Source organism: Puma concolor, chromosome B4, assembly GCF_028749965.1.
Source record: "Puma concolor isolate L17-30 chromosome B4, mPumCon1.1.hap2, whole genome shotgun sequence".
Taxonomy (NCBI): Eukaryota; Metazoa; Chordata; class Mammalia; order Carnivora; family Felidae; genus Puma; species Puma concolor.
Window position 1 is genome coordinate 63,687,727 of NC_141673.1, and position 27,539 is coordinate 63,715,265.

General features: G+C 47.6%; 1 protein-coding gene across 1 annotated transcript; it reads left to right on the plus strand.

The window, feature by feature from the left end:
* Positions 1 to 1,753: 1,753 nt before the first annotated feature.
* Positions 1,754 to 8,843, plus strand: KRT2 (keratin 2). The gene is made up of 9 exons (XM_086713303.1): positions 1,754 to 2,443; positions 3,435 to 3,649; positions 3,996 to 4,056; positions 4,296 to 4,391; positions 5,063 to 5,227; positions 5,528 to 5,653; positions 6,464 to 6,684; positions 7,891 to 7,925; positions 8,020 to 8,843. The coding sequence occupies exons 1-9, from the start codon at positions 1,829 to 1,831 to the stop codon at positions 8,376 to 8,378; spliced, it is 1,893 nt and encodes a 630-aa protein (XP_086569429.1). The 5' UTR covers positions 1,754 to 1,828; the 3' UTR covers positions 8,379 to 8,843.
* The last annotated feature ends 18,696 nt before the right edge of the window (positions 8,844 to 27,539 follow it).

The window sequence follows — 27,539 nt, forward strand, 5'->3', positions numbered from 1 at the left end:
AGTAATGGCCAACTAGGGCGTTGCTCAGATATCCATAGATAGTGACACGTTTGACTTTGGATTGGGGCTCTCTCCAAAGCTTTTAGCTTTATGATTTATTTGCATGATTATAATTATATAAACCAGATTGGGGGAAAAAAATCAAGGAGACACACGGGTTTGCTTCCTTCAGCGTTCTCTTACTGCACATCAAGTATCATGAAGAGCTGGTTCCCTGTTCCTCACCCTCATTTCCCACTGCGGCCGTGTAGTGAAGACACAGGATTAGAGATTTGGGTGGAGGGGATGCGAGAAGGGAAATAACATTTCTGGAGTTTCTGCTATTAACTAGGAACTGTGTTTAGCACATGTGTATGTGACTTGTTCTGTTTTTACAACAGACAAATAGTTCTCTTTATAAATGAGGAAACTGAGGCTTGAGGATTATGAATCATCCGGCGTTACTTAACTAAAATACAATGAAACTGAGACTTAAACTCAAAATTTATGTTCGGACCTGGGAAATCCTAGTTCTCTGACTCATGGGGCTTATGCGGAATGCATCGTCTTAGCACAAGATAAGAGGAGATACCTTTGCTTCATACAAAACAATAGTGATACCTAACCTTTGTGTCCTGTCATGATCTTCAAAACACTTGGGGTGAATTTTCCATTTTCTAGCTAAGAGTACAGAGCCTCAACATTTAATTCAAAGTCACAGAGCCAGGAAATCACAAACTGGGACTCAAACCCAGATGGACGTTCGATTCCAGTACTCACAGTGTCCGGCCACACACGCCAAGGAAGGACTATGATTGAGTTTAGGAGTTAGGAGTTTAGGAGTTTAGGAGTTTAGGATGCTCTGTGCATTTGGTGGCTCGATGGGTTTTCTGATATTCATCCGTCCCTGGTGCTCATTGTGGAGTTGGACTTCCTGACTGGTTAGCAGAATCACTTGACGATATGTGATCACTGACTGGTTAAATCAAAATACACTTGGACCTTGGAGTTATGTAAGGCTTTTGATTGCAACCTTTTGTTGGGTGCCCAGAGTCAGACCCAGGAAAAGAGACACTTTCTGTAAGCCCCTCAACTTCTGGGTTTTCATGTCGAAAGATGACAGAGTTGATGGCCATGAGGACTTCTGGTTACAGGAAAGAAAACTGTCCTCTCCTCAATGACTGGCTATTGTGCATTCCTGGTATGGCATGGGAAAGAGTCAAAACAACAACTCTTTTGACACACCCTTGGCTGACTTCTTTCTATGAGAGTATGTATAGTTCTTCGCGTCACATTTGTACTCTACAAAAGCACTGGTTGAAACTCTTCCTGGAGCAGAGGGAAAAGCGAGGACTCGAAGGCTGCTATTGAGGGGCCCCTTCAGTCTCTAAATCTGTCACCTCTTTCATCAGCCTCACTGGGTGGCAAGCCTGCACAGGCCCAGTGGCAGTTGCCCTCCCTTGGGTTGGTCCAGAGCAGGGAACAGCATTCTGCAGAAGGTCTCTTTTCAGATTGAGAAACCCACATCCTGATCTCCTCTTTTGATGATTTCACAAAAATCGAATTGCATGACAGATGCCCAGATAAACAGGAGAAGTTTGCAGTCGAAGCAAGTTTTGGGATGGAGCTGATTAGTAGATTTTTAATGGCTATTAGCTTGATAATAGTAACCAGGCGTAGCTTCCAGGCCACAGACCAAACCTGTGCATCAGTCTGCCCACGCCCATGCACATCAATACCTCATTGGCAGGTATAAAAGGGGGCCCTGACAGTCTCCCAGTAGCAGAGCGGAGTCTCCAGCCTTAACTCGTCTGGGAACCTTCACTTTCCCTCACTGGGCTAAGGCATCATGAGTTGTCAGATCTCGTGCAAATCTCGAAGAGGAGGAGGAGGTGGAGGAAGATTCCGGGGCTTCAGCAGTGGCTCAGCCGTGGTCTCCGGTGGGAGCCGGAGATCGGCCACTAGCTTCTCCTGCTTGAGCCGCCATGGCGGTGGCGGAGGGGGCTTCGGTGGAGGCGGCTTTGGCAGTCGGAGCCTTGTTGGTCTTGGAGGCACCAAGAGCATCTCCATTAGTGTGGCTGGAGGAGGTGGAAGCTTCGGCTCCGGTGGTGGATTTGGTGGCAGAGGAGGTGGCTTTGGAGGCGGCAGCGGCTTTGGAGGCGGCGGTGGCTTTGGTGGCGGCAGTGGCTTTGGTGGAGGCAGCGGCTTTGGAGGCGGCGGTTTCGGTGGAGGCGGCTTCGGCGGCGGCCGCTTTGGAGGTGGCGGTGGCTTTGGAGGTTTTGGGGGTCCTGGTGGCATGGGGCCTGGAGGATTCCCTGGTGGAGGCATCCACGAAGTCTCTGTCAACCAGAGCCTCCTGCAGCCTCTCAACGTGAAAGTTGACCCAGAGATCCAGAATGTGAAGTCTCGGGAGCGGGAGCAGATCAAAACTCTCAACAACAAATTTGCCTCTTTCATTGACAAGGTGAGTCATGAGAAGCTGGCTCTCTCTTGATGCTCAGGATGCCCTACTTCCACTTCTACCTGACGAGCCAACGGCACAGATTCATTTCTTCCAGGAGCCATTGGTGTAGTCAAATAGCCTGGTGTATTTCCCAAATGGGCAACGTGCGGGCTTCATGGGCCACATCTTCTGAGACAGTCTGCAGTTAGGAATTATTTGCATCCTTGGCTTTATGGCTTCAGCCCAAATAAGTAATATTTATGGAAAATTCTGAAAATCGTGGAAACACTGATAGAGGCCAGTAAAATGGACTGAGAAGTTCAGGCCACGTGCCAGCCGATTTTGGAAGGAATTGGTAAGACGTCTTCTGAGACAGTCTTTCCTTCCCGAAAAGCTATTAGTCCATTATGTTCTGGGAAGCTGCACCCGAAACATCTGTTTGGGGATGAAAGAGATTCCTGCCTTTAAGAGAAGCATTCTCAGTTTTGTGACCCAGAAAGTCTTTATTGGTGTCACTTTTGAGCATTACAGGGTTTTGCCCTATTTCAAGGCAGATGAACTTGCCTAAGAAATTTATGAGGCTTGTAAAAATCAGACCGAGGAGCCCTGCCCTCCGGTGCTCTCACACTCAGCACCTTTAGGATCAGTGCCAGGGGATGCCTATTTTTGGTTTGCCCAGGACCTTATGGGACTTTTGCCGGAAATTCAACTAGGATGGGAGAGAGAAATGGCCTGGAGTCTTGGGAGCAGCCACAAACAAAACAGTGGGCGGTGAAGTAGGAAAAAGAGTTCTCTGCGTGGAAAGTGCCAGCTATAACATTAGGAGTCTGTAGAACCTTCCAAGTGTGGAGGCAGGGAGCTCAAGCCGGATCCAGCATCCGGCTAGTGAGCACAAAGCTGTGGAAACTTCTCTAAGTCCCGAAGCAGGATCAGAACGGACTCCGGCAAGTGTGGCCCGCTGGGGGGAAGGGTGATCCGGAGCTCATGTGCTCTCCTTCTGGTCACCCTGTAGGTGCGGTTCCTGGAGCAGCAGAACCAGGTACTGCAGACCAAATGGGAGCTGCTACAGCAAATGGACGTCAGCACCCGCACCACCAACCTGGAGCCCATCTTTCAAATGTACATTGCCAAACTGAAGAAATATGTGGATACGCTCTCTGCAGAGAGAACATCACAAGATTCAGAGCTGAACAACATGCAGGATCTTGTTGAGGATTTTAAGAAGAAGTAGGTGGCAAACTCCGAATGGAGATCAATATTGATCATAGCTGTCCAGTCATCCCCCAGGAGGCCACGCCTCTCCCCACTGCATCGGTGGGGTCGATTCGTGTGTCGATCATTTGTGAGGAAGACATGTAGGGCTTTAGAGATCGTGACTTTTCCCCCATGTTTGCAAGTTAATTTGTAGAAGAGCACCCTTATTTGGGACATCATAGTTACAATTTAGATCGTTAAAAGAGTGTTTAATATTCTCAGAGAATGGAGAATTCAGGGTGGGTCCAGTCGGAAAAGAGAAAGAGAAAAGTAAACAAGCTGGAACTAATCTAACAGCCGTGTCCCCGGGTCCCCACAGGTACGAGGATGAAATCAACAAGCGCACAGCTGCTGAGAATGATTTTGTGACACTTAAAAAGGTGAGCCAGAGCATGTCATGGCTGGGTGGGAATGAGGGGGCTTCGGAAGCCCGCTGGGTCCAAGCAGACAGGCTGGAGAACAAATGAGCTCCCGTGGAGACAAGACTCATCTGAGGTGCCTGGGATGTGGGAGAGCAGTTAGCAGGGACTGGGTAGAAGAGAGGGTCAGAGAGAGGGCGTGGGGCCCGCACACTGAGCAGTGCATGAGTTTCACCAGAGGCCCCTCACATTTTCTGCAGGACGTGGACAATGTCTACATGACCAAGGTGGAGCTGCAGGCCAAGACAGATGTGCTGAATCAGGAGCTCGAGTTCATGAAATTCCTTTTTGATGCGGTAAGGAGGCTGCTCCTGGAGACACCCTGGCTTCCCACCCTTCCCACCAAGGAAGCCCTTCCCAATTTGTGAAAATGTGGGATGAGTGGGGTCTGTGGACTGGCTGACTTCAACCTGCCATCACTGCAAGCCACTAAGGGGGTTTCGGTGACGTAGGTCTTGGAAGAGAGGAGCTTTCTCCTCTGATGTCACAAGAAGTAAGGCTCAGGAAACAGAGGACAACTTCCCTCACTCCATTCCTCAAGTGTCCAGCTCCCCTTAGGAAGAGATCTATCCTGTCCCCATCCCTACGTCTAATGTACTTCAGAGATCAAAATGCAGCAGACCTTCCCTCCCTGCCCAGGCGCACACATATCTTCTGAAACAGGAAGTAAAATGTAAGACATTTATCATCCACAGGCTTCCTTCTGGGGGCATCAAACTTATCAACATTGCGTAAGTGATCAAAGCTATAAACTAGGAGGCTCACAAATGCCGACTCCCATAATTCTCTGGTCACCCTCGGCAGAAGCTTGGGATTGGTGTTTATGTTTGCTTTAATCTCACCCAGTGTATCCCACCCAGCTTAGTCTGAGAACCCATATGTCCTCAACACCGGGGAGGGGAATGTCTCCTCACCGCCTTTGGCTGTGGGCAGGGAAGCCATGGCCAGACCTCCCCGTGTGTTGCAGGAGCTGTCCCAGATGCAGCAGAGTATCACCGACACCAGCGTTGTCCTGTCCATGGACAACAACCGCAGCCTGGACCTGGACAGCATCATCTCCGAGGTCCGTGCCCAGTATGAGGAGATCGCCCAGAAGAGCAAGGCAGAGGCCGAGGCCCTGTACCACAGCAAGGCAAGTGCAAGGACAGCACAGAGAGCCTCAGCTCTGTCTAACAAGCTGGGCTTCACCCCGGCCGGAACGTGTCCCGTGAGATTACTGGTGCTTTTGTCTAATGGAAGTTGGGCATCATTCCCAAGCAAGTGTCCATAGTGCCTCAACTGCCCTCAACTGACAATGGCACCAAGTCCTTGAGGGGACGTGAGACGGTCCCCCACCTCCCACAAATGCAGCTTGGTTGACCCAGCCTGCATCAGACTTACCTTGGCTTGGGCCAAGCTTCCTCCACGCTGCCACTGCCCTCTTCCCGTACAGTACGAGGAGCTCCAGATTACTGCAGGGAAACACGGAGACAGCCTGAAGGAGGTCAAGATGGAGATCAGTGAGCTGAACCGCATGATCCAGAGGCTGCAAGGGGAGATCGCCCATGTGAAGAAGCAGGTGGGCGTGACCCCCAAGGCTGTGCGCCTCTGGGGGTCAAGTGAGGTTCGGGTGGGTGGGAGGTTGTGTACGGGTGAGTGTGTGCGACTGCGTGTGTGTGAGAGAGAGGAGAAACTGAGGAATTCGGATCTAGCATATGTCGATCCCAACCACCTTGAGTGTAACAAAATTTAAGGCTTATCACAATTTTTACGGTGGTATAAGAGACATTCCAAAGTGAGGATTAGTGCAGGGAAAGAATTGTGCTACCTTTTGGATTGCTTCCATGAGCGGAAGGGAGTGATAATAAATAAGGCAAGAAGTCATCTGGCCGGTGGCAGGGGGGTGGGGGTGGCAGACAGAGCCTGCCCTCCATGCTTGGCACTGTCCTGAAACACCAGTGGCGGTGCGGTGGTGGGGCAGCAGCCGTGGCAGGGAGCTGGCCGGGGGGTGGATGGTGGCTTGGGAGAGATAACGTGGGGCAGAGAATGGACTCCAGAGGCAGCAGGGGTTCTGTGAAGTTGTCCACATGGGATGTTTTCATTTGCGACTATAGACTGGGACAGTGCCTCTGGCCCTGTGCTGTGAAGTAAGGGTCATTATGGGCAACGCATCAGGGTCCAGTCAGAGGCAGCTGGAAGGCGATGCCCCAGAGATGGCAGCAAGTCTCAGCATCCTTGTTTGCGACTTGCGTCAGCTCCAGGGGGACCCAACACTTCCGGGGCCAGTGAGTCTGGCTTCTCACGCCCTAAACACATCTGCTCCCCTCCCCCTCTGCCAGGCAGACTCAGCTCTCCAGACTAACAGAAACCTTTTCTCCTTCTCTCCCAGTGTAAGAGTGTGCAAGAAGCCATTGCGGATGCGGAGCAGAAAGGAGAGCATGCCCTCAAAGATGCTCAGGGCAAGCTCTCTGACCTTGAGGATGCCCTGCAGCAGGCCAAGGAGGACCTGGCCCGGCTGCTGAAGGATTACCAGGAGCTGATGAACGTGAAGCTGGCCCTGGACGTGGAGATCGCCACCTACCGCAAGCTGCTGGAGGGCGAGGAGTGCAGGTGGGGACACTTGGGAAGCAGGAGGGTCACGTGGTCCACCCTCCCCTCTCTCCTGGAACCGGGGCTGGAGGCAAAGGCAGGGAAAGCAGGGGTGGGCCAGGACCTCTGACAGGTGAGAGCTGATGTCACCACATTCCCCAAGCAGCCATTCAGGACCCAAAGCATTAACGTACAGTTGTAGATTTATCAATATGGCATGACTAACAAGTCAGATTAAATTACACCCAGTTAAGTGAAATTAAATCAAAGTAGATTAAGCAGTACATTAATCTTGGTCTTTTCTGAAAGAGAAACTAAAATGCTGTGAAATCATGTTGGTCCTAGAGAGTACGAGACATTGGTTTATGGGTCTGCTGGGTGGATGGCCTTGTCTGCCTCCACCTTGCGACCCAGAACAGGGGGATCACGTGTTGGACCATGCTGACTGGCTGACAGCTCCCCTGCAGCAGGTGCCAGACCCGATTCTTTGCAGATTTCTGGAGTGACAGACTGAACCCTTTGCTAACCCGCCAAAGGGAACTTTTCTTCCTCTGTTTGACGATGCTGTCTGAGCCCTCTGTCAGTGTCACCAGCGTCCCCAGTGGTTTTATTTGGCTGAAGCAGCTGGAAGGGGACAAGCTACCCCAGGCCAGCAGCAAGCCAGTATGTGGGGAAGGAGCCGCTTTGCTCAGGGTGTTGCTCTGGACTTGTCTTCGAGGCCATGCCCTTCAAGAAGAAGCGGGACAGATTTCAGACGAAGCAGAGGAGGGCGGGGCAGGAGGGGAGAATAGGGAGGCTGTACAGGGTTACAGTTCTTTCCCAGTTGAATGTTCACAGTGCAGCCTTGTTTCAAAATTTCTAGCGTGGTTGGGATTCTGAATAGCGGACTCCCTCAGATGGATTTAAATACAAACACGGGTTGCAAATCAGAAGGGAATTTGCTTTCTTTAAAAAAATTCTTTTTTAATATTTGTTTATTTTTGAGACACACACACACACACACACACACACACACACACAGAGCGTGAGTGAGGGAAAGGCAGAGAGAGAGGGAGGCACAGAATCAGAAGCGGGCTCCAGGCTCCGAGCTGTTAGCACAGAGCCCGACACGGGGCTCGAACTCACGAACCATGAGGTCATGACCTGAGCCGAAGTCGGACGCTTCACGGACTGAGCCACCCAGAACCCAAGGGCTCTGCCATAAGCTATTTTCTCTCTTTCTGACAGGATGTCTGGAGACCTCAGTAGCAACGTGACTGTGTGTAAGTAGTGGGGGTGTTCCTGCCCTGTGGGTGGTGTGTCGGGAGGATGCCGAGGCACTCAGACTCTCCACGGGGATGCCATCTCTCCCCGCAGCTGTGACAAGCAGCACCGTGTCTTCGAGCATGACATCTAAGGCCGGCTTTGGCTCTGGAGGCAGAGGATCCGGTTCTAGAGGAGGAGGATACAGCTCTGGAAGTGGCAGTTACAGCTCTGGAGGCAGAGGATCAAGCTCCCGAGGGGGCAGTGGAGGGGGGTATGGCTCTGGAGGGGGCTCCAGAGGCGGATCCAGCTCTGGAGGGGGCTATGGCTCTGGAGGGGGCTCCAGAGGCGGATCCAGCTCTGGAGGGGGCTATGGCTCTGGAGGCGGCTCCAGAGGGGGCTCCGGCTCTGAAAAGGGTGGTACTGGCTCAGGTGAAGGTTATAGTTCCAGCGTGACCTTCTCTTTTAGATAAAGATGGAGTCCTACTCTCGATTCTGCCGCTTTAGAATGTAGAAGCCTGTCTCTGTACATCCCATTGGCAGCAAATCAAACCTTGTCCTCCACCCCTGATGACATTTTGGGGGAAAGGGTTGCTCACATATGGTTTTTGAAATATCTTCTCTCCGAACCAGTTGATTGGAGCCAGTGACACCCTCTGCCCCCCGCCCCCCCCCCCACCCCCCGGGAAGGAGCTGCATCGCCCAGGCTTGTACTTCCAGCCATGCCCCCTTGCCTGGTCCCTCCTTGCATTGCCCCTTTGGTGGTCCTCCTCCTGAGGACTACTCTGTTGAAGGCCCCATCTCAAAGCCTGCGTCTTTCTCGTGGGCCTGCCCCCCAGGGAAACATGTTTCTGTGTATATAGCCCGTCTTGTTGGCTTTGCATCTAAAGTGCTGTGGTCTGGGTGTCTGCACAATAAACTTCATCTGCAATTTATAACATGTGATGTGCGTTTAATGTCAAGCCTTGGCAGAAATGGGCAGTCAGGAGCTGTTATTACTCATTGCTGTCTAATTTAAGACACCGGAAAAGGGAGAGATTGGGAAATATATAAAAGCGAAGCTTCCTGGGGCAGGGACATATGGCCCTGAGGCAGTGTGGCTGGGAGAAGCCAAGGGCAGTGTATTTTCTTTTTTTTCTGGAAGTCTTGAAGAACAGAGACTGGAGGGACTAGCCCTGGAGTCAGGGTGTGGATATGATGTTCTTAGAAAAGTGTGAGATCTGGGGACTGGGATATTGCCAGGAGGGTGACAGGGGGATTTGTGGAAAATTCTCTTCCCCAGAAAAAGCCACTCTTCTTAAAAGCATTTTCCCACAGATGCCACCCCCAACCCCCACCTTCTGACAAGAGTTCCGAGCTGATGTCCCTGCTCCTCAGGACAAATCAGCTGGCCCCCCTGAGTTCCAGCCAGGCTGTCTGCAGCTCTAAGCTTCCAAGGCGGAATTAGTATTTTCTTAGCTCAACCTAGGTCACTGGGTGCTCTACGTACCCAGTACCCAGACCTAAGTACCCAGTGGGAGTTCTCAACAAAGGCTGAAGGAGAGGACCTGGGGAAGTCTCTGGAGGACTATAAAGTGATCTCCAAAACAAAAAACTGCTTTTGTTCACAGAACATTTCTCCACTACCACCAGAGAAGTTCTCCAACGCATTCAGCAGATAATGGGCCCTTTTGTCCCCCCTTCACCCCTGCCCCCAACCATGCCATAGCCCTCTGGGAGCCCCTCCCCCTGGACACCCCAATCAGGGCAGCCTTCTCCTGTGGTCATGGAGACGATTTCAGCCTCTTCCCCACAAAGGCCTTGTCATCTGACTGCAGCTTCCTGGGAACTCAGGAAGGGCTGGGCTCTTGGGGTTGGTATTAGACTAGTCAGAGTTGCCAAAATGGGAGTTGGTGTCTTTGATTGGGTCAGGTCGAGATATACGTGTGGGTATTCAGATGTAGCAGATGTGTCTTAAAATAACTCAAATAAAAAAAAAAATCCTGGGGGGATTCTTTTCTCTCTCATTTTTACTTTAGCTCCAAAACCTTGGTGAGGCCTTGGTTGAGTCTGTGAGACTCTTCCGCATCCCTAGAGGCTGTCGAGATGGCTTTGAACAACGTAGGGGAGGCGTTAATAGTGAATAGATGTTTTTTCCTGATCCCAGACCAGCTGGCCCCAGGTTTGAGGGTACGAGACAGGAAGAGGTCTGAAGGCTGAAGGGGGCAAGGTGATAATACATGAGGATGGCCAGTCATGGCTGATGTGCTGCTCGGAGATGGACCCTGAGAGCTCCCGGAGCTTGGTTAGGTGGGAGAGGTCTGTGGAGGTGAGGGTGCCTACTAGGAAGGAGAAATGTGGGGACCTGGCTGTTTTAGGGTATATTTACTATGCAGGCATGAACAAGGCCCTAAACAGGGTCTAGTGTCCCACCCATTTAGGGCTGTGATTCTGAATCGTCAGTTTAGGGAAGGAAACAGATAAAGTCCAGGGTGGGCATAGAAACTTGGCCTCTGCTTCCCAGTTCTTGTATTGTTTCAAGGCTTTGGGAATGGTGAGCTGTTCTGATAACTTTCTGAGGGGAAAGAAGGTGAAGCAGATAAGGCGACAGCTTTTATTCCCAGCTACTTTAATTGCTCAGATTATCGGTGCCGTGAATTTCCAGCCCCTTCTATGGTTCACTCTCCTCGCTTCTACTCTATCTGAGACGTAGCCCTTCTTTTCAGATCCACGCAAACACAGGTTACTTTCATGTTGGACTCCAATAGCAAAATGAGCTGTGTAGATGAGCTCAGGGGACACAGGCCTGAAGCCTGAACAAAGTCTGGCTCTAAGCAGGTAATGGAATGAGTGACCAGCTTTGGGGGACAGATTCTCCTTTCCTTCTAAGTGTCACAGGAGGAGAGAATCTAGGAGAGTTTAGTATCTAGGAGAGTCTAGAATCTGGGTCACACCCCTCCTACCAGGGCCTCTGCCCGTCTTCCACCGGGTCTGGTAGCTGACTTATCAGGTCCTGGGCTACAAAAGGGAGATGGGCACAGGCAGAAGGGTTTTACAAGCTCTATTTCCATAGGGAACTGGGCTAAATATTTACATCCTGATGATGTGGCAGACAATTTAGGACACCTTCCCGCCTGTGGTTCCCTCCTTTTCTCTACCTGTGAGTCCTCGTATGAATTCAGATGAACTTCTTTCCTTCTTTTACCCCTTTACCACACTCCTTCCTTGTCCACTCAAATGACAGTCCTTGGACAGCTCACCACCTCCAGAAAAGCCACTTGAGCAGGACATTCATGCTCCTACTTGCTGTGAGGAGGGGAAGGCCCTTGACTGGCAGTTGGGAGACTTTTTTTTTTTTTTTTAATTTTTTTTTTAACATTTATTTATTTTTGAGACAGAGAGAGACAGAGCATGAATGCGGGAGGGTCAGAGAGAGAGGGAGACACAGAATCCGAAGCAGGCTCCAGGCTCTGAGCTGAGCTGTCAGCACAGAGCCTGACGCGGGGCTTGAACTCACGGACCGCGAGATCACGACCTGAGCCAAAGTCGGACGCTTAACCGACGGAGCCACTCAGGCGCCCCAGTAGTTGGGAGACTTTAATGCTGACCTTCACCTTGGGGGGAATTGCTATGCTGTATCAGACTGGTCATTTCTCCTTCCAAGGAGATAGAATGAGATGATCTCTGCATATCTCTCCAGCTCAGGATAAAAGAGCCCCATCTGTGCTGTTGAGTTGGCCTCCCACTAGGCTGGGAGGAAATAAGACTGGAGCTTGGAAGGCAAAGGGCTATTATACTCCCAGGTCCCAGAGGCAGGGTCACTGCAGACCACATAGGGTCACGGGGGAAGTCACAGTGTCAATCAGGAAACAGATAGGAGGGCAACATCAAGGCCATGGGATCGCAGTTTCCATGGGCAGGGCGAGGCAAGGCAGGGCAGATGAAACCGTTTAGGACTGGCTAATTTGAATGACTCCGTGGGCTTTGGGGCATAGTGGTGGTCTCTAGCTCCCTGGTATCTGGCCCTGGGATGATTTAGGGCAAAGGAAATGTTGGCTCTGGGATGGGAGAGTTTGATAAGGATGTAGTAGAGGCTACAGACTCAGGATTGGTTGGTTTGCATATGAAAGACTTGTTCTGGGCCAAGCCCAGGAAAACAGGCTCTCCTCAGCCTGAAGATGTTGAAACATAATACAACACAGAAAATAAAACACGTGATTAATACATCTTCTTCAATTTTCCTCAGCAACAATTTGTAGTTTTCACGGTATGGGTCTTACACATATTGTGTTACATTTATCCCCAAGTATTTCATGTTTTTATGCTGTTGCAGATAACATTTAAACTTTTCAATTTATTATTTGTTGCTAGTATACAGAAATACAATAAAAAATATATTGACCCTGACCTTGCTAAATTCATATATTAGTTCTAGTGGCTTTTTTGTAGATTCCTTAAGATTTTAGATGTACACAGTTACGTTGTCTATGAATAAAGATTTTTGTCTCCTCTTTTTCAGACTGTTTGGTATTATTTCTTTTTCTTGCTTCATTGCGATGGCTGGAACCTTCGGTACAACAGTATAATGTTGAATAAAGTAGCAAAGTGGACATTTTTACCTTGTTCCCAATCTTACAGGGAAGCTTTTATGTGTTCCCCATTATCTATAATATTAAATGTGGGTTTTTTTTTTTTAAATCTTGAATGAGAGTTGAATTTTGTTTAGTGTTTTTTTGAAATTTTTCAAATGATCATATAATTTTTCTTCCTTTTTCTTCATACGGTGAATTATACTGATTGATTTTCAGATTTTTCTTTTTTAATTTTTTAGAGGTTTTTTTTTTTAAAATGTTTATTTATTCTTGAGAGTGTGAGCAGGGGAGGAACAGAGAGAGGGAGACAGAACCTGAAGCAGGCTCCAGGCTCTGAGCTGTCAGCACAGAGCCCGACGCAGGGCTGGAACCCACAGACCATGAGATCAGACCGGAGCTGAAGTTGGATGCTTAACCGACTGAGCCATCCAGGTGCCTGACTTTCAGATGTTAAACCAAGCTTGTGTTCCTGGAATTAACTCCCCTTGGTTATGCTATGTTAGCCTTTTTTTATATACTACTGGATTTGGTTTGCCAGATTGCTGAGTATTTTTGCATCCGTGTGGCAGGAGGGGTGTCTAATTTTCATAGTATGCTCTAAGGGCTAGTAGTGACCCTGTGACAGGAGAGAGTGAAAGGGTGTGAAGAGGGTTAACTTTTACTCTGTACTTTATACTTTGTCCCATTGTTTGAGTTTTTGCTCAAAGCATACATTTCTTTCATAATTAAAAAAAAGCCAAGAAGATCTACTTTTTCTCCAAATACCCATCGCAGGAGAGCATGAGGAACATGCAGGACTCTGTGCAGGGTCTGAAGGGAGACGAAGCCAGTAGCCGCAGGGAAAGGGCTGGACCAGGGATGGGATTTCAGCCTGGGAGGTCCAGAGGAGGGCGCTTTAAGGTGCATGGGGAGAGGCTGGGAGCAGAAGAGAGTTTGGGCACCCACTGCAGTTGGCTCTTTCTTTGACTCTTTTGACTAGAAACTTCCTGAGGGCTGGGAGGGCACTTTCTCCAGCTCATGACCTTCCACAGAGATCTCTGCAGGGTCAAATGGACCTGGAGTGCTCAAGAACTTCCTTTAGAATCCCGGCCTTGTCTATGAGGGAAGAGGACAAAACAGAAGGGGTTGCACAACCATGTTCTGCCTCTGCCTGGGAAACCCGGTCCCTCCACTGCAGACCCCCTCGTTTCCAGTTCTCACGTCCAGTGGGCCTGGGCTGGGCTGCTGGTCAAAATGCACCACCTCCCAGCAGGGCTCCCAATCCTCGCCTCCTCGCGTTTTATGGGTTCAATATCTGAATCAGTTTGACATGTACATATTTAGTTCTGGAGTCAGTCAGCCTTGGTCAAATCCTGCCTTTGCCTCTTAAATAGTTGTATTATTTGGCAAACCCCTTAATCTTTTGAACCTTAGTTTCTACTTGTAAAAATTGGACATAATGGTACTATCTACCATAGAGCTCTGTTGTGAAGCTTAAATGAAATTATCTTTGTAAAGCGCTTACCACCCTCTGGAGCACAATAATCAGGCAGTAAGTGTTGGGGTGCTGCTATTATTGCTGCTGGAGAAACATGTGGGCGTAACATTTATCTTAAAATTTTTTTTTAATGTTTATTCATTTTTTGAGAAATAGAGAGAGACAGAGCGCGAGCAGGGGAGGAGCAGAGAGAGGGAGACAGAATCTGAAGCAGGCTCCAGGCTCTGAGCTGCCAGCACAGAGCCCAACGTGAGGCTCGAACACATGAGCCATGAGATCATGACCTGACAACCAACTGAGCCACCCTGGTGCCCCATCCATTCTCTTGAATGGTTTATGTAACACCTTAGTTAAGTAGCAAGGACAGATGTTATTATCACCCCATTTGGGCAGGTGACAAAACCGAAGCCGAAAAGCCCACAGACACGACACTGGGAAGTAATGGCAGTGGAATAAAAAACCGGAGGTATAGATCTTACATCCCACGTCACTTCCATTATACCTCACTCTGTTTTCCTCCTTTGCCTGGATCTCCTCCCGGTGATCAGATTAGGGTTGTTTGTACAATGGGTGGGGCCTGGCCGAGCAGGGAGGGTACAGGGTTAGAAGGTGGGGGAGATATCTCAGCTTCTCAGTCTGGGTCTGGAGAGGAAGCCAACTGGGAGAGATCGCTGAGCCCTGCCTGTGCATGTGTGAATGCTCACGTGTGCTAGGTGCCTGCTGTCACACCTGCAGATTCAGGGGGGGAGAGGGGAATTAAGGGCCTGAGATGGGGCCGCTGGTCAGTGTGGTAACCTGCATTTTCCTGGCCTGGGTGACAGGTAGTAAGAGGAGCCTGAGTCCACATATGCCCTTGGGTGGCTGCCCTCATAATTACGGGGTGACCAAAAGAAGAGACCAGTGTCCTTGGCCTGCCTGAGCATTTGCTAAAGGAAGAGCTGTTTCATTTCCCGGCAGAGGGGTTTGGAACATCACGGCGCTTGATACTTTGTATTACAAAAATAACACCTGCTCATTATTTCAAACTTAGAAATGTAAAAGGTGAAAGAAATTTTAAACCAGCCTTTACATGAAATAACTATTGTTGAGACTTTGAAATATAGGTATAATATTTTGAACATATTTTTCTAAAGTATTTAGCTTTGGGGTGCCTTGGTGGCTCAGTTGGTTAAGCGTCTGTCTGACTTTGGCTCAGGTCATGATCTCACGGTTCATGGGTTCGAGTCCCGTGTCAGGCTCTGTGCTGACGGCTCGGAGCCTGGGGCCTGCTTTGGATTCTGTGTATCTCTGTCTGTCTCTCCTCTACTCACACACACTCTCTCTCAAAAATAAATGAAGAAACATTAAAAAAATAATAAATGTATTTAGCTTTAGTTAGTTAAAAAAAAAAAAAATATATATATATATATATATATATAGCTGCTCTCAGACTCTATCTCCAATCTTATTCCAGGTCTAATTCCAATATTATTCAATCTTGATTGCCCCTTTTCTCAGTTAACAATAAAACAGAAAAAAAATATTCTTTTGCATAAAACTTGTAACCATCATTTAAATTATCTAAATAATATTCCATTTATGGATGCAGTTTATTTAACTACTTTCTATTCTGTTTTGGACACATCTGTTTTGGGAACACACACACACACACACACACACACACACATCTGGCCGGGTGGGTGGAGAAGCAGAAGTGATTCCCACCAATTATCGAAAACTCCATCGAATAGGTCTCTCTGAATCACCATTCTTTCCAGGTCAGTTTCTTTTTAAAATTTTTTTTTTTTTTAACGTTTATTTATTTTTTTGGGACAGAGAGAGACAGAGCATGAACGGGGGAGGGGCAGAGAGAGAGGGAGACACAGAATCAGAAACAGGCTCCAGGCTCTGAGCCATCAGCCCAGAGCCCGACGCGGGGCTCGAACTCCCGGACCGCGAGATCGTGACCTGGCTGAAGTCGGACGCTTAACCGACTGCGCCACCCAGGCGCCCCAGGTCAGTTTCTAATTCAGTGTCACTGTCTAAAACCTCTAGAAGATGTACCTTGAGCTTCAATACCACTCTTCTAAAAACTAAAAGGTTGAAACACAATGGTCTAAGAAAACACCTTATCTGAGAGCTTTTTGGATGTAATCATACACCCCTTGTATTGCATAGGTCAACAGATAGCTGATACTTAAATAATAAGAAACCCCTGCTCACTAAGCGATAATTATCTGACATACTGTCCCCAAGTAGAGGGTATCGGTTTTTTTCTTGTCACTTTCAGCTTCAGGGGAACCAAATCGAAGAACTTTTCCTTGGCCAGCTGGCAACTCGAGGAGATATATGAGGGGATCCCTCTGCACCCTAGTGGAGAAACATTGAGGCAGCCTCTTCCTGCCTCTTCAGTGCCACTCACGTCCCTTGTGTCACCATGAGCTGGCAGGTCTATGCCTTGAAGTGTCAGAGCAGGAGCTTTGGCAGAGGCTTGGCCATCCTGCCAAGATGGTGCTAGAGAGGGACAGAAAGCTCACTGTCCATCTGTAAGAGTGGTGGCTGTTGCCAAGGCCATGCCAGTCTGCAAGGTTACAGTAGCTGGAATCTCGTTAGCTTTGGTGGGAGCAAGAGCATCTCCATCAGTATAGCTGGAGGTCTGGGCCATGGCCGCAGTCTGGGGAGCTATGGGGATAGGCGTTATGGGGTGGGCAGCCTTGGTGTTGTTGGGTTTGGCTTTGGTGGTGGTTTTGAGGGGCTGAGGTTTTATGTCCAACAGTCTGCCCTGGGAGCATCTAAGAAGTTGTAATGGATCACTGGATGTGCAAATTGCCCCTGAGGCCCAGGAGGTGAGCAGCTGGAGAGGGGAAGATCAAGGAAGTCAATGACAAGTTCACTACCTTCATTGACAAGGTGAGGGCTCATGCCTGGGGGGTCAGACAAGCAGCCCTTGATAGCTTCAGGGATCTGCAGAAAGATCTTTCTCCTAGGACAGAAATGGGCTAGTGACTACCATATTGGACTGTGCTGGTCTAGATTATCTGAGGTCAGATAGCCCAGTTTCTGTCTCTTTTAATTGGCCCTGGAGGAAGGTGTTTACTTTATTCTTCATGTTCTCCAAGCCTCCCTAAGAGGTTGGATCTGACCTTCAGCTACTTGTCACCACCCCATCAAACTAGGGCCTTATGGTGTTACCCTGAAATAAAGCAAATCTGTTCTGCATGTATACTGAATCAGAACAGGCTGACAGGTTCAGTTTTATTTATTTTTTTTTTTAATTTTTTTTTCAACGTTTATTTATTTATTTTTTGGGACAGAGAGAGACAGAGCATGAACGGGAGAGGGGCAGAGAGAGAGGGAGACACAGAATCGGAAACAGGCTCCAGGCTCTGAGCCATCAGCCCAGAGCCTGACGCGGGGCTCGGACTCATGGACCGCGAGATCGTGACCTGGCTGAAGTCCGATGCTTAACCGACTGCGCCACCCAGGCGCCCCAAGGTTCAGTTTTAAAGAAGTCAAAAATAGTCAATGGATATCTTGTAAGTGGACACATTGACTTTGGCAAATGGTTTCTTCCCCATAAGTTGCCACGTGATTTTGGGTCTTGGAGTTTCTTTCTCTGCAGACCGGCATTTCCACTCTGAAAGCCAGTGAGTGGAGACCACAAAAAATCAGATGTTGTCCAGTTAATGGGCTCTTGGAAAAGGAGCACAGGGCCATTGCAAATGATTTGACCAGGTGTTTTTCAAATTCTGTTGGCCAGGCTGTAAGTGGTGAACTATATTCGTAGCCCAGAGGAATCCTGACCTTCAGATCTCATCTCGTCTTAGCACCAAAAGGAGGTCAGACTTCTTATACTAACTGCACCAAACAGTGCGCTCCTAGAGCAACCTTGGATTGAGGTTTATTGTGAATAGCCCTGGGAAAGATGAGGCAGGCAGGGAGGTTGCATCTTGGGTTTGTGCCAATGGGACGCTCAGGATTGTCTGGGAAGAATGCTGTGGTTCTGCCTGGCCCCACCCTTCTCTGGGTGCTCTTTCTTAGGGAGGAACAACTATGGATTAGCACTACTGCATAGACTGGGAGCTGGGAAAACATAAGAAGAAGCCAGTAAGAAGTAAAGTAGAACTGGTGAATGTGCCCAGAGCTCTGGATTTAAGGCTGCCTTACCAGCGTAGATGGTGCAGTAAGGAGCTATGTTCTATCCTGATGATTGTAGTTGGTAACACTGTGTATGTCGTGTAATTGAAATTTGCTAAGAAGGTGAAACTTAAGTCTCTCTCTCATTCTCTCTCTCTCTCTCTCTCTCTCACACACACACACACACAAAGAAAACATGTGAGGTGAAGGATGTGTTCATTAACTCAAATGTGGGAAATCCTCTCACAATGTATACATAAATCAAATCATCATGTTGTACACTTTAAATATATTACCATTTATTATATCTCAATTATACCTCTGTGAAGTTGAAAAAAAAGGTGATAAGTTGTATGGGGCTCCTGCGTGATTAAACCTCCATCTTGGAAAACATTAAACTAAACTATGTTCTTCCTTCATTGCCTGATAAGGGCTGCTGGGATGAGAGGTAGGGGCAGAAACTGAGGGATGAATAGGGGAGGAGGTTTGCTGCAGGGAGACAGTGTCTCGTGAGCTTTACCAAGAAGGTGCTCAAATTCAAGATACTGATTATCAGCGAAATTTTTCTCTTTTGCTACTTATTGTGGCTGTCACTTGCAATGTCAGGAATACAGACAGAATCATGGGAAAAAGGAAATATTCCCGAAAGTGAGTTATTTTGCTGGCTCATTGATGAGTCTTTTCCTGACATCTCTTCCAAATGATGCAGGCCAGTGGTTCTCAAACTTTGGTGCAAACAAGAATCAACTAGGGAACTTGGTAAACATCCAAAGGCTCAGTCCTTATCCTACATCAGGAAACCTGGGCCTCTATGTAAACATACCAGAAATCTCTACAAATAATGGGGTGAACTAATCTCTAGCATAGCATGTTGGGATTAACACCAAACTGGAGTCACTTGTCACTCTCACCAAGCCCAAGCCCACTGTGGCTGTCCTGTGGAGCTGAGCCCTTGGACTCACTGTTTTCAGGTGCGGTTCCTTGAGCAGTGAAACCAAGATTCTGGAGACCAGGTGGGTGCCGCTACAGCACCTCCAGCCTGGAGCCCAACTTTGAGGGCTAAGTCAAGGTGGACAAGTTCACAGCAGAGAAGATGAGGCAGGAAGCAGAGCTGAGGGTCACCCAGGGTTCCATGGAAGAATATGAGAAGTGAGTGGTGGGGGGAAGGTGGGACACTTGGTGTTGGGCCAAAATGCGTGTGGATCCCAGGTCTGGTGTGAGAGCAGTGCTAGGGCATAGAATTGGCCTCTCCTTCCAGGAACTTGTGAATCTGTTTGTGGATGTGGGTTCAGAGTGTAGGAAAGCAGAGAAAAGGGAATGTCTTGAGACTAACAGTCTCCTCTTCTATAGACTCCTGCCAGATGTGAAGCAGAGGTCAACAGCAGGACAAAGGCTGAGGGTGACTCCATGGTGCTGAAGAAGGTGAGAGGCAGCTGGCTTTGTCCCTCAGGTCTTGAGGGACAGGGCTCTTGCAACATTATGCTCTCCAACCTTGTCTGTACTGGGCTCACTTTCCTCAGCTGTGAAGCATCCCTGGCCAATGCAAATGACCTCCAAGTCAGCACTGGGCTTCAGGCAAGACTGTCAGAAGTAGTAAGAATGAAGGCAACCCTGATTTCTGGCTCCAAAGTCTTGTTTTTCAATTTCATAGGATATCAAATCCACCTGGCATTGTCTCCACTTCGTTAGTCTCCCCCAGTGCCTGCCCTGTCAATGTCACTTTCCCTCTGGCATCTTGAGGCCACTGGACCCATTGCTTCCTTTCTTTCAGGATGTGGACAGTGGCTGCTTGGTCAGAGTGGACCTCAATGCCAAAGTGGACATCCTGCAGCAGGAAACTGAATTCCTCCAAGTCTTCTATGCTGCTATGAGTTTGGGGTCTGAGCTCCCTGGGAGCCCCTGGGATAGTTGGAAAACTTAGAAAGAGAGAAAAGTTCCCCTGGTCTTCCCCTGAGGACATGGCTGCTGGCGAGGGCACTCAGGGAACCTCTTAATGTGGGTACTGAGATTTTCCAGAGGACTGATCCCTGTTCTGCTGGACAGGAACTGGCCCAGGAACAGCAGACAGTCTAATGGTACCAATGTGGTGACAATAACCAGCACCTGGACTTGGACAGCATCCTCTCTGATGTCAAGGCCCAGCACTGTACCAGACCAAGATGCCCACCTGGAGAACTGTCCTGTGCTGGGTTATGCCCAGAGAGCATGTAGGATCCTCATCCCTGACAATAGAGATTGACCTGCTCCATTGGCCTGGTGGTTGGTAGGGCCACTTGCCTTCATATGTCCTGTCCTGGAGATTAGTGGGGAAGGAGCCCATGAAATCTCTGACTCAGCCATCACTGGAAGTTTCTAGGCTTCCTGGGGTCTTACCATTCCTATGTTGGGGGAGCTGACCCAACATTGCAGACCCAGATGCTTTAGAGACACCAAGGCTTTCAAACTTGCACAGCCAGCTCTTCAATCCATGCATCGTTGTAGCCCGTGTCTCACCCAGGCTGGTTTCTTTCTACCAGCACATGCTCCCACTGCCTTTCCTGCCACATGTTTGTGGGAGCACATCTTCAGGGAGCCTGATCTTCCGACTACCTCCCTTAGTGGAACATAGTTGAAGGCAGTTCCTTAACATCAGTAATAATTCCAGGTCCACACATGAAATAGTTGCTGCCTTCTTCCTATTGTGGGTTGCCTGTTGCAACTCCCCTATCAGAGTCTGGCTGGGAAGGACAGACCAGAGATGTGTTCCTGTCCAGGATTTGGCTCTGTGATCTTTGGCAGTTGCATATCTATGGTGGTAGGAATGTTCTTTCCTCAGCTAGACCCTGCATTACCAGCAGACAGGAACATGTCTCCTCTATGGGTTGATTTCGTCCACAATGACCAGACGGAGCAGGGCACAGGAGTCCTGGTTGGGTGAAGCTTTGAGGTCTGGGGTGAATTGCCCTGGGTTTGGTTCTCCCTGTGCTACCTTTCACTCCTGCCTTTTCCTGGTTTTAGGGTCAGGGGCTCCAGGCAGCTGCCGGGAGAAAGGGTGATGACCTCAAAGTGATTAAGGTGGAGGTCAACCCAGCCATCCAGAGACTTCAAGCAGAAATCACCAACCTCAAGAAACAGGTGGGACACCAGCGTGGCAGTGGTAGCTTTTGAGGGGGTCGGGTTAAGATAGATTGTCTTATTTCTTTATTTTTCTATATTTGCACATCTTCCATAATAAATTATGAAAGTGGACAAAAGAGAAGCCCAGCAAGGAGGTAGGTATCTGGTCTTCCGTGTCCCACTTACTGTCTGCTGATGGGTCCTGGCAGAGTGCTGCCCTGCAAACACCTTCCTGGGGGCAGAACAAAAGGGTGAGGTGGCCCTCAAACATACCCAGGACAAGCTGGCCGAGGTGGAGGCCGCCCTGCAGCAGGCCAAGGAGGACCTGGCCCGGCTGCTGTGTGACTACCAGGCTGCTGGGGGCCAAGCTGGCCTTGGATGTGGAGCTCTCCACCTACCACAAGCTGTTGGAGGGCGAGGAGAGTAGGTGGGTGACTCAGAGGAGAGAGAATGAGTGAGCGTCCATCAGCAGTGACCCGTGTCAGCCTTACCATCTGGATGCTGGGCAATTATTTAACTCACTTCTTCCTGAAACACAACCTGAGCTTTGTCAGTGGTGGGGAAGGGGGGTGTCTGGTTAGAGTGTTTCACCAGAGTGCATGTGATAGTACAGGCCCCAGCCCTGTATGCTGGAGTCCCTACCTCCTCCGAACTTTCCCTCTGGACCTCTGGACCAAAGGGCAAAGTGGGGAGGTTGCCCTACCATTGAGAAAGACAGAGAAAAAAAGGACTAGTTTTCCTTAGCGTTGCCCAGTCTGGGCACGGCTGCCCTGAGCCCAGGCTGGGGAAGGGTCAGAGAGGGACGCTCGGTTACCTCTGCTGGCGGAAGCATGTGTTATTTCTATTTAGCTTTGGAAGGTGGGCAAAAATGACACTTCCTTCCCCTCCTCTTTGAAGAAGCCCAGCTTCCGTTTTTAAAACAATTAACTTCAGGTCCGCGAGCCTTGCTTGGCAGCCAAGCAGGTGTCATTATTGCCCAATTAAGGAATAATAGTATTATTATCGTTATTGTTATAAGAATTATTATCAGGTAACGGCCAGAAGGTGTAGAGTGGGAAGCCGCAGCCTGGGGGCTCAGGTCACAAGGGCACTCTGCCACCAGAATGTTGTTCCCAGCACAGCACGCGTGGAGTCCAGTGGAGTGGGATTGGGAGGACAGTCTCATCAGTTCCCTGTCATGAGGTCTGTTGGGAGCGCTGAGAGGAGGGAACATGGCCAGGCAGGGGATGGGCATAGCTCCTCGTTTGAGCAGGCACTAGGTGTCTAGAGAGGCAGCATTCATTCATTCGACATTTATTGAGCACCTACTATGTGCTACATCCTGTCCTTGATACTGATGCAAAAAGATGACCAGGACCTATGTATGGGGAAGGCAGGCAAGAGAATGTGCAGAGTCAGGGATGTAAGTGTTATCTAGGGGAAGTCCCTATCAGGAGCAAGGGGCCAGATTAGCGGGATGGGGGGAACTTCCTTGATGAAGAGTCCTCAAGCTGAACCCTCAAACCTAAATGTTAAGGAGGAATTAAGGGAGTGTTTTAGACAGAAGTGCTATCTTCCGGCGATGGGAGCAGTACCCGGCACATAGTAGGTGGTCAATAAATATTGGTTGAAGGATTGAAGGAGCTTGACAAGAGCTTGGCCCTTTGGTCTCTTTCCCAGAAGTGCAATCTGGGGCAGCTGGGAGGAGGTGTGGCAGGAGAGGTTGATGAGGACCTTTCTGGGTAGAGTGACCAACTTGCTCTGTTTTCCTGGGATATTCTGGTTTTAAAACTGAGCATCCCATGTCCTAAGAACCCACTATGTCCCAGGCAAACCAGGATGGTGGCTCATCCTGCCACTTTGTTAGCTCCAGCAATTTGGACTCCATCCCTCAGCATAAAACAGTAGACTGATAAAGGGGCAAGAGTGTTTATCTAGCAGACAGAACGTGCCTGAGCCTGCCAGTTGTCCCCTCCTACCCTCTCCCCTCTTCTCCTACAGAAATAGAAATTACAGATGAGCACATGGCCATACATATAGACTACATTTTCAAGCCTCCTTTGCAGAAAACTGTGGCTATGAAGCAAACTTGTGCACAACGGAATGTGAGTTGAAATCATATCATGCTGTGCCCTTAAAAGGTGGGGACCTTGAGTGTGGATTCAGTCTCTGAAGAAAAGAAAGTATGAAGAAGCTTAAGAAACTCTATAAGCTCAGGCTCTACCCCAAGCCTTTTGAATAAAAATCGCAGGGTTGAGTTGTTTTAAAAAGATTTCAGGCAATAGTAGGTAAGAGTGTGGGCTCTACAGTGGAGCTGCCTGGCTTCCATTCTCAGTTTCCAGCTGTGTGGTCTTGTCCAAGTAACTTAACCTCTCTGTGTCTCAATTTCCTTATGTATGTTGATCTTGCAGCATTTATCCAGCACTTAATATGTGCCAGGTGTTGTTTTGAGACTATTAATGTGGAGAGAATATTCTGCATTTGTTGGGTAGAGTATTCTATAAATGCCAATTAGATCCTGTTGGTTGATGGTGTTGGCGAGTTCTTTTATATCCTTGATGATTTTTTCTCTCGTGGTTCTAACAAGTGTTGAGAGAGGAATACTGACATCTCTAACTTTAATTGTGGATTTGTCTATTTCTTCTTTTGGTTCTATCAATTTTTTCTTCACATATTCTGTAGCTCTTCCATTTTGTGCATACACATTAGCATTGCTGTGTCTTCTTGCAGGATTGGCCCTTTTACATTATCTTTATGTTTCACAATTTTTTTTTTTTGCTCTAAAGACGACTTAATCTGATGTTAATATAGCCACTTCTATTTTCCTTTGATTAATATTTGCATGATGTATATTTCTCCATCCTTTTACTTTTAACTTGGATATATTATTATACTTGAGGTAAGGTTTTTTTTTTTTTTGTAGATAGCGTATAGTTGGCTAATGTTTTTTAATAAACCCTGACAATCTCTGTCTTTTAACTGGTGTATTTAGATTATATTTAATGGAATTATTAATCTGTTAAGGCATAGGTCTGTCATTGTATTTTTTTGTTCTCTGTGCTTCTCACTTCTCTCTGTTTTCCTGCCTTCCTGTGGCTGCTTGAACATTTTTTAAGAGCCCATTTTGATATATGTATAGTGTTTTAGAGTATATGTCTTTGTATACCTTTTTTAGTGGTTGCTCTAGGTATGATACATACGTAACTTACAACAGTCCACTGCTGTCATCATTTGACCGGTTCAAGTGAAGACACCTTAGCTCTTTATATTCCTTTTCTCTCCCTCCTTCATAATATAGTTTCTTAAATATTTCCTCTAAATACATTTAGAACCACATGAGTGTTATAATTTTTGCTTCAATGATCAAACATAATTTAGAAAATTCAAGAGGAGAAAGAAAGTCTATTGTATTTCCTCATAATTTTTATTACCATGTTCTTTCTCCTCTTTCCTGATGTTCCAAGATTTCTATTATTATACTTTACTTTCTACTTAGAGAACTTCCATTAGCCATGCTTTTGAATTAGGTCTGCTGGTAACAAATCCTTTTAGTTTTCAATCATCTAAGAATGTTATGATTTCCCCTTCATTCCTGAAGGGTATTTTTGCTGGGTATAGGAAACTGTGCTGACAGTTTTTTGCTTTCAAGCACTTGAAAAAAAATTGTGCCAGTCTCTTCTAGCTTCCGTGGTTTCTGACAAGGCATCAGCTTCCCTTTGAAATTGTTTCCTTTATAGGTAAAGTGTTGTTTCTCTTTTCCTGCTTTCATAATTTTAATTCATCCTCAGTTTCCAGAATTCTGACTATGATATATCTTGGTGTATATTTTTTTGATGTATTCTGTTTGGATTTGTCACCTTCTTGAATATTTAGATTTATATCCTTTGCTAAATTGGGGGAATTTTTAGTTCTTATTTGAGTACTTTTTTAGCCAGTCCTTTTTCTTCTCTCACAAAACTCCAATGACATGAATGTAAGATCTTTTGTTATAGTTCCTCAGGTCCCTGATGCCCATTTCCTTCCTTCCTCCCTCCCTTCCTTCCCTCTTTCTTTCTTCCTTCCTTCCTTCCTTCTTTCCTTCCTTCCTTCCTTCCTTCCTTCCTCCCTCCAACTTTCTTTCTTTCTTTCTTTCTTTCTTTCTTTCTTTCTTTCTTTCTCCTTCTTTCCTTTCTCTCTCTCTCTGTCTCTCTCTCCTCTCTGTTTTTCAGGTTGGGTAATTTCTGTTATTATATCTTATAGTTCACAGTCTTCTCTAGTCCCTATATCCTGCTGTTAATCTCGTCCTTTGAGTTTTTTTTTTTTTTTACTTTGGTTATTGTATTTATCAATTCTAAACCTTCCACTTGGTTCTTCTTGATATGTATTTCTTTTCTGAGATTTCTATTTTTTTCATCTGCTTAGCATGTTCTTAATTGCTCTTGAAGCATTTTTATCATGGCTGCTTTAAAATATTCATCAGATAATTCTAACATCTTTGTCACTTTAGGTTGACATCTCTTAATTGTCTTTATTCATTCAGCTTGAGATCTTCCTTATTCTTGGTCTGCTAAGTGATTTTTTATCAAAACCTGGACATTTTGGGTACTATGTTATGTTATGATCTTGTTTACGTCTTCTGTTTTAGCTGTCCTCTTCTGACATTGCCCTAGCAGGGGAAAGGATTGGGTGCCACTCTATTATTGCCAGGTGGGGGTGGGAGTCAGGGATCCCCATGTGGTATCCACTGATGTTGGATGGACCTGGGACAATTTTCTATTTGTGGGGATGAAAGTCCCAGCTTCTGCTTTGGCCTTCCCTGCCATCACCCAGTTGCCAGAGGAAGGGGGCAGTTGAGGTGCCTCATTATAGGCTGGTGAATCTAGGCTTCCTGCTCAGGTTTTGTTGGAGTAGGTGGGGGTGGGACCTCAGTGTTCTTTGTAATGTTTGGCTAGAATAGAGTGGTTTCTGTATCTGAGTTTTGTCTTTCTAGACTGCCCTGTTCTTGAATATTTCTCTCCAGAGAGTTAGACTTCTGCAGGGTTTTTGAAAAAATTTGTGCCCTTCCAGGCTGTTGCTTTCTTTTGCCCCATGTCTGGGATGTATGAAACAAATAGGAACCCCAGAGAATTCACCACCATGCCATTCCTTGGCTCCCAAGATCCCTATCCAGTATGACTTCTTTTCTCCACCTTTCAGAGTCTTCTCATGTCATAGATAGATAGATAGATAGATAGATAGATAATATTCAGGTTTTTGGTTATAGTTAGTGGAAGAAGAGTGTTCACACTATTTATTCTGCTCTAGCAGCATCAGAAGAAAGGAAAAGTATGTCTATTCCATCTTTCTGAATTACAGATCCTACATATTCTTCTATAACATGATTTTACTGCCTCTGTGGGTGATGGGAGGTTGATTTCCTGCTTCTTGTGTGCTGCACCCATCAGGGATGCCTGCCTAGAGGTGAGCAAAGGCTAATGGCAGCACTGACCTCTGTGGGTAGTGGGTGAAAGTTAGGTAAGTGTTCAGCTGGCATCAAGTTTTCCTTGGCAAGAGCAGTAGCAGGATGTGAAGCAGAAGTGGCCCACTTAAGGGAGTTTTAAAGACAGATGCTAAGGATCCTGTCCTTAGGAGGAATGATTTCAAGGGGGCATTGAAGAGTCTTTGTGTCCCTCCATGACTTCCTGGGAGTCCCTCACTCCTGTGGTCCTGGGATGGAAACAGGGAGGATAGGGTGTGGGTCTCATCCTTAGGAACGTTTCTGGCTATTGAGGGAGATTGGTACACTTTGGGGACACATGTGAAAAAATAGGTACAGTCTGGGAGTCCGACCAGAGAGGAGAGTTGAATTGAGATGTGACAAGAGAAGTTTTGACGGGGTATCCATATGTCAGGTTCATGGGGAGGAAAAGCTGGTGGGAGAGGGGAAGTGAAGGCCATGCAGAGTGGAGGCTGGCTGCCCATTAGCACTCACACACCACCGCAGAGCTGACGCTCACAGTGTAGCCACTGGCTGTCAGCCTTGAGGGAGGGATCTCAAAGCTTGTGACAGCAGTCTGTAGTTTTGCCACGGGTCTGAATCATGTCTACTCTGCCGCTGGTGTGCTGAAAGGAGCCAATTAGGGAGGGATTCTGGCTGGGACACTGTATCCTCATCACAATACAGCTTTGTTGGTGTTCACTCATCATGCCTTATAAAGAAATCGCAAAGGGATAAAACCTTTGTGCCTAAGTGAAGAAAGATGGAAAAGATGGAAAGATGGAAAAGAAAGCCAAGTGCTATTACTGGTGTGAAACTGACATCATCGAAGAAAAAGATTATTCTTCTTTTTTCAAATGTTTATTTTTTGAGAGAGAGAGAATGAGTGGGGAAGGGGCGGAGAAAGAGGGAAGCACAGAATCTGAGGCAGGCTCCAGGC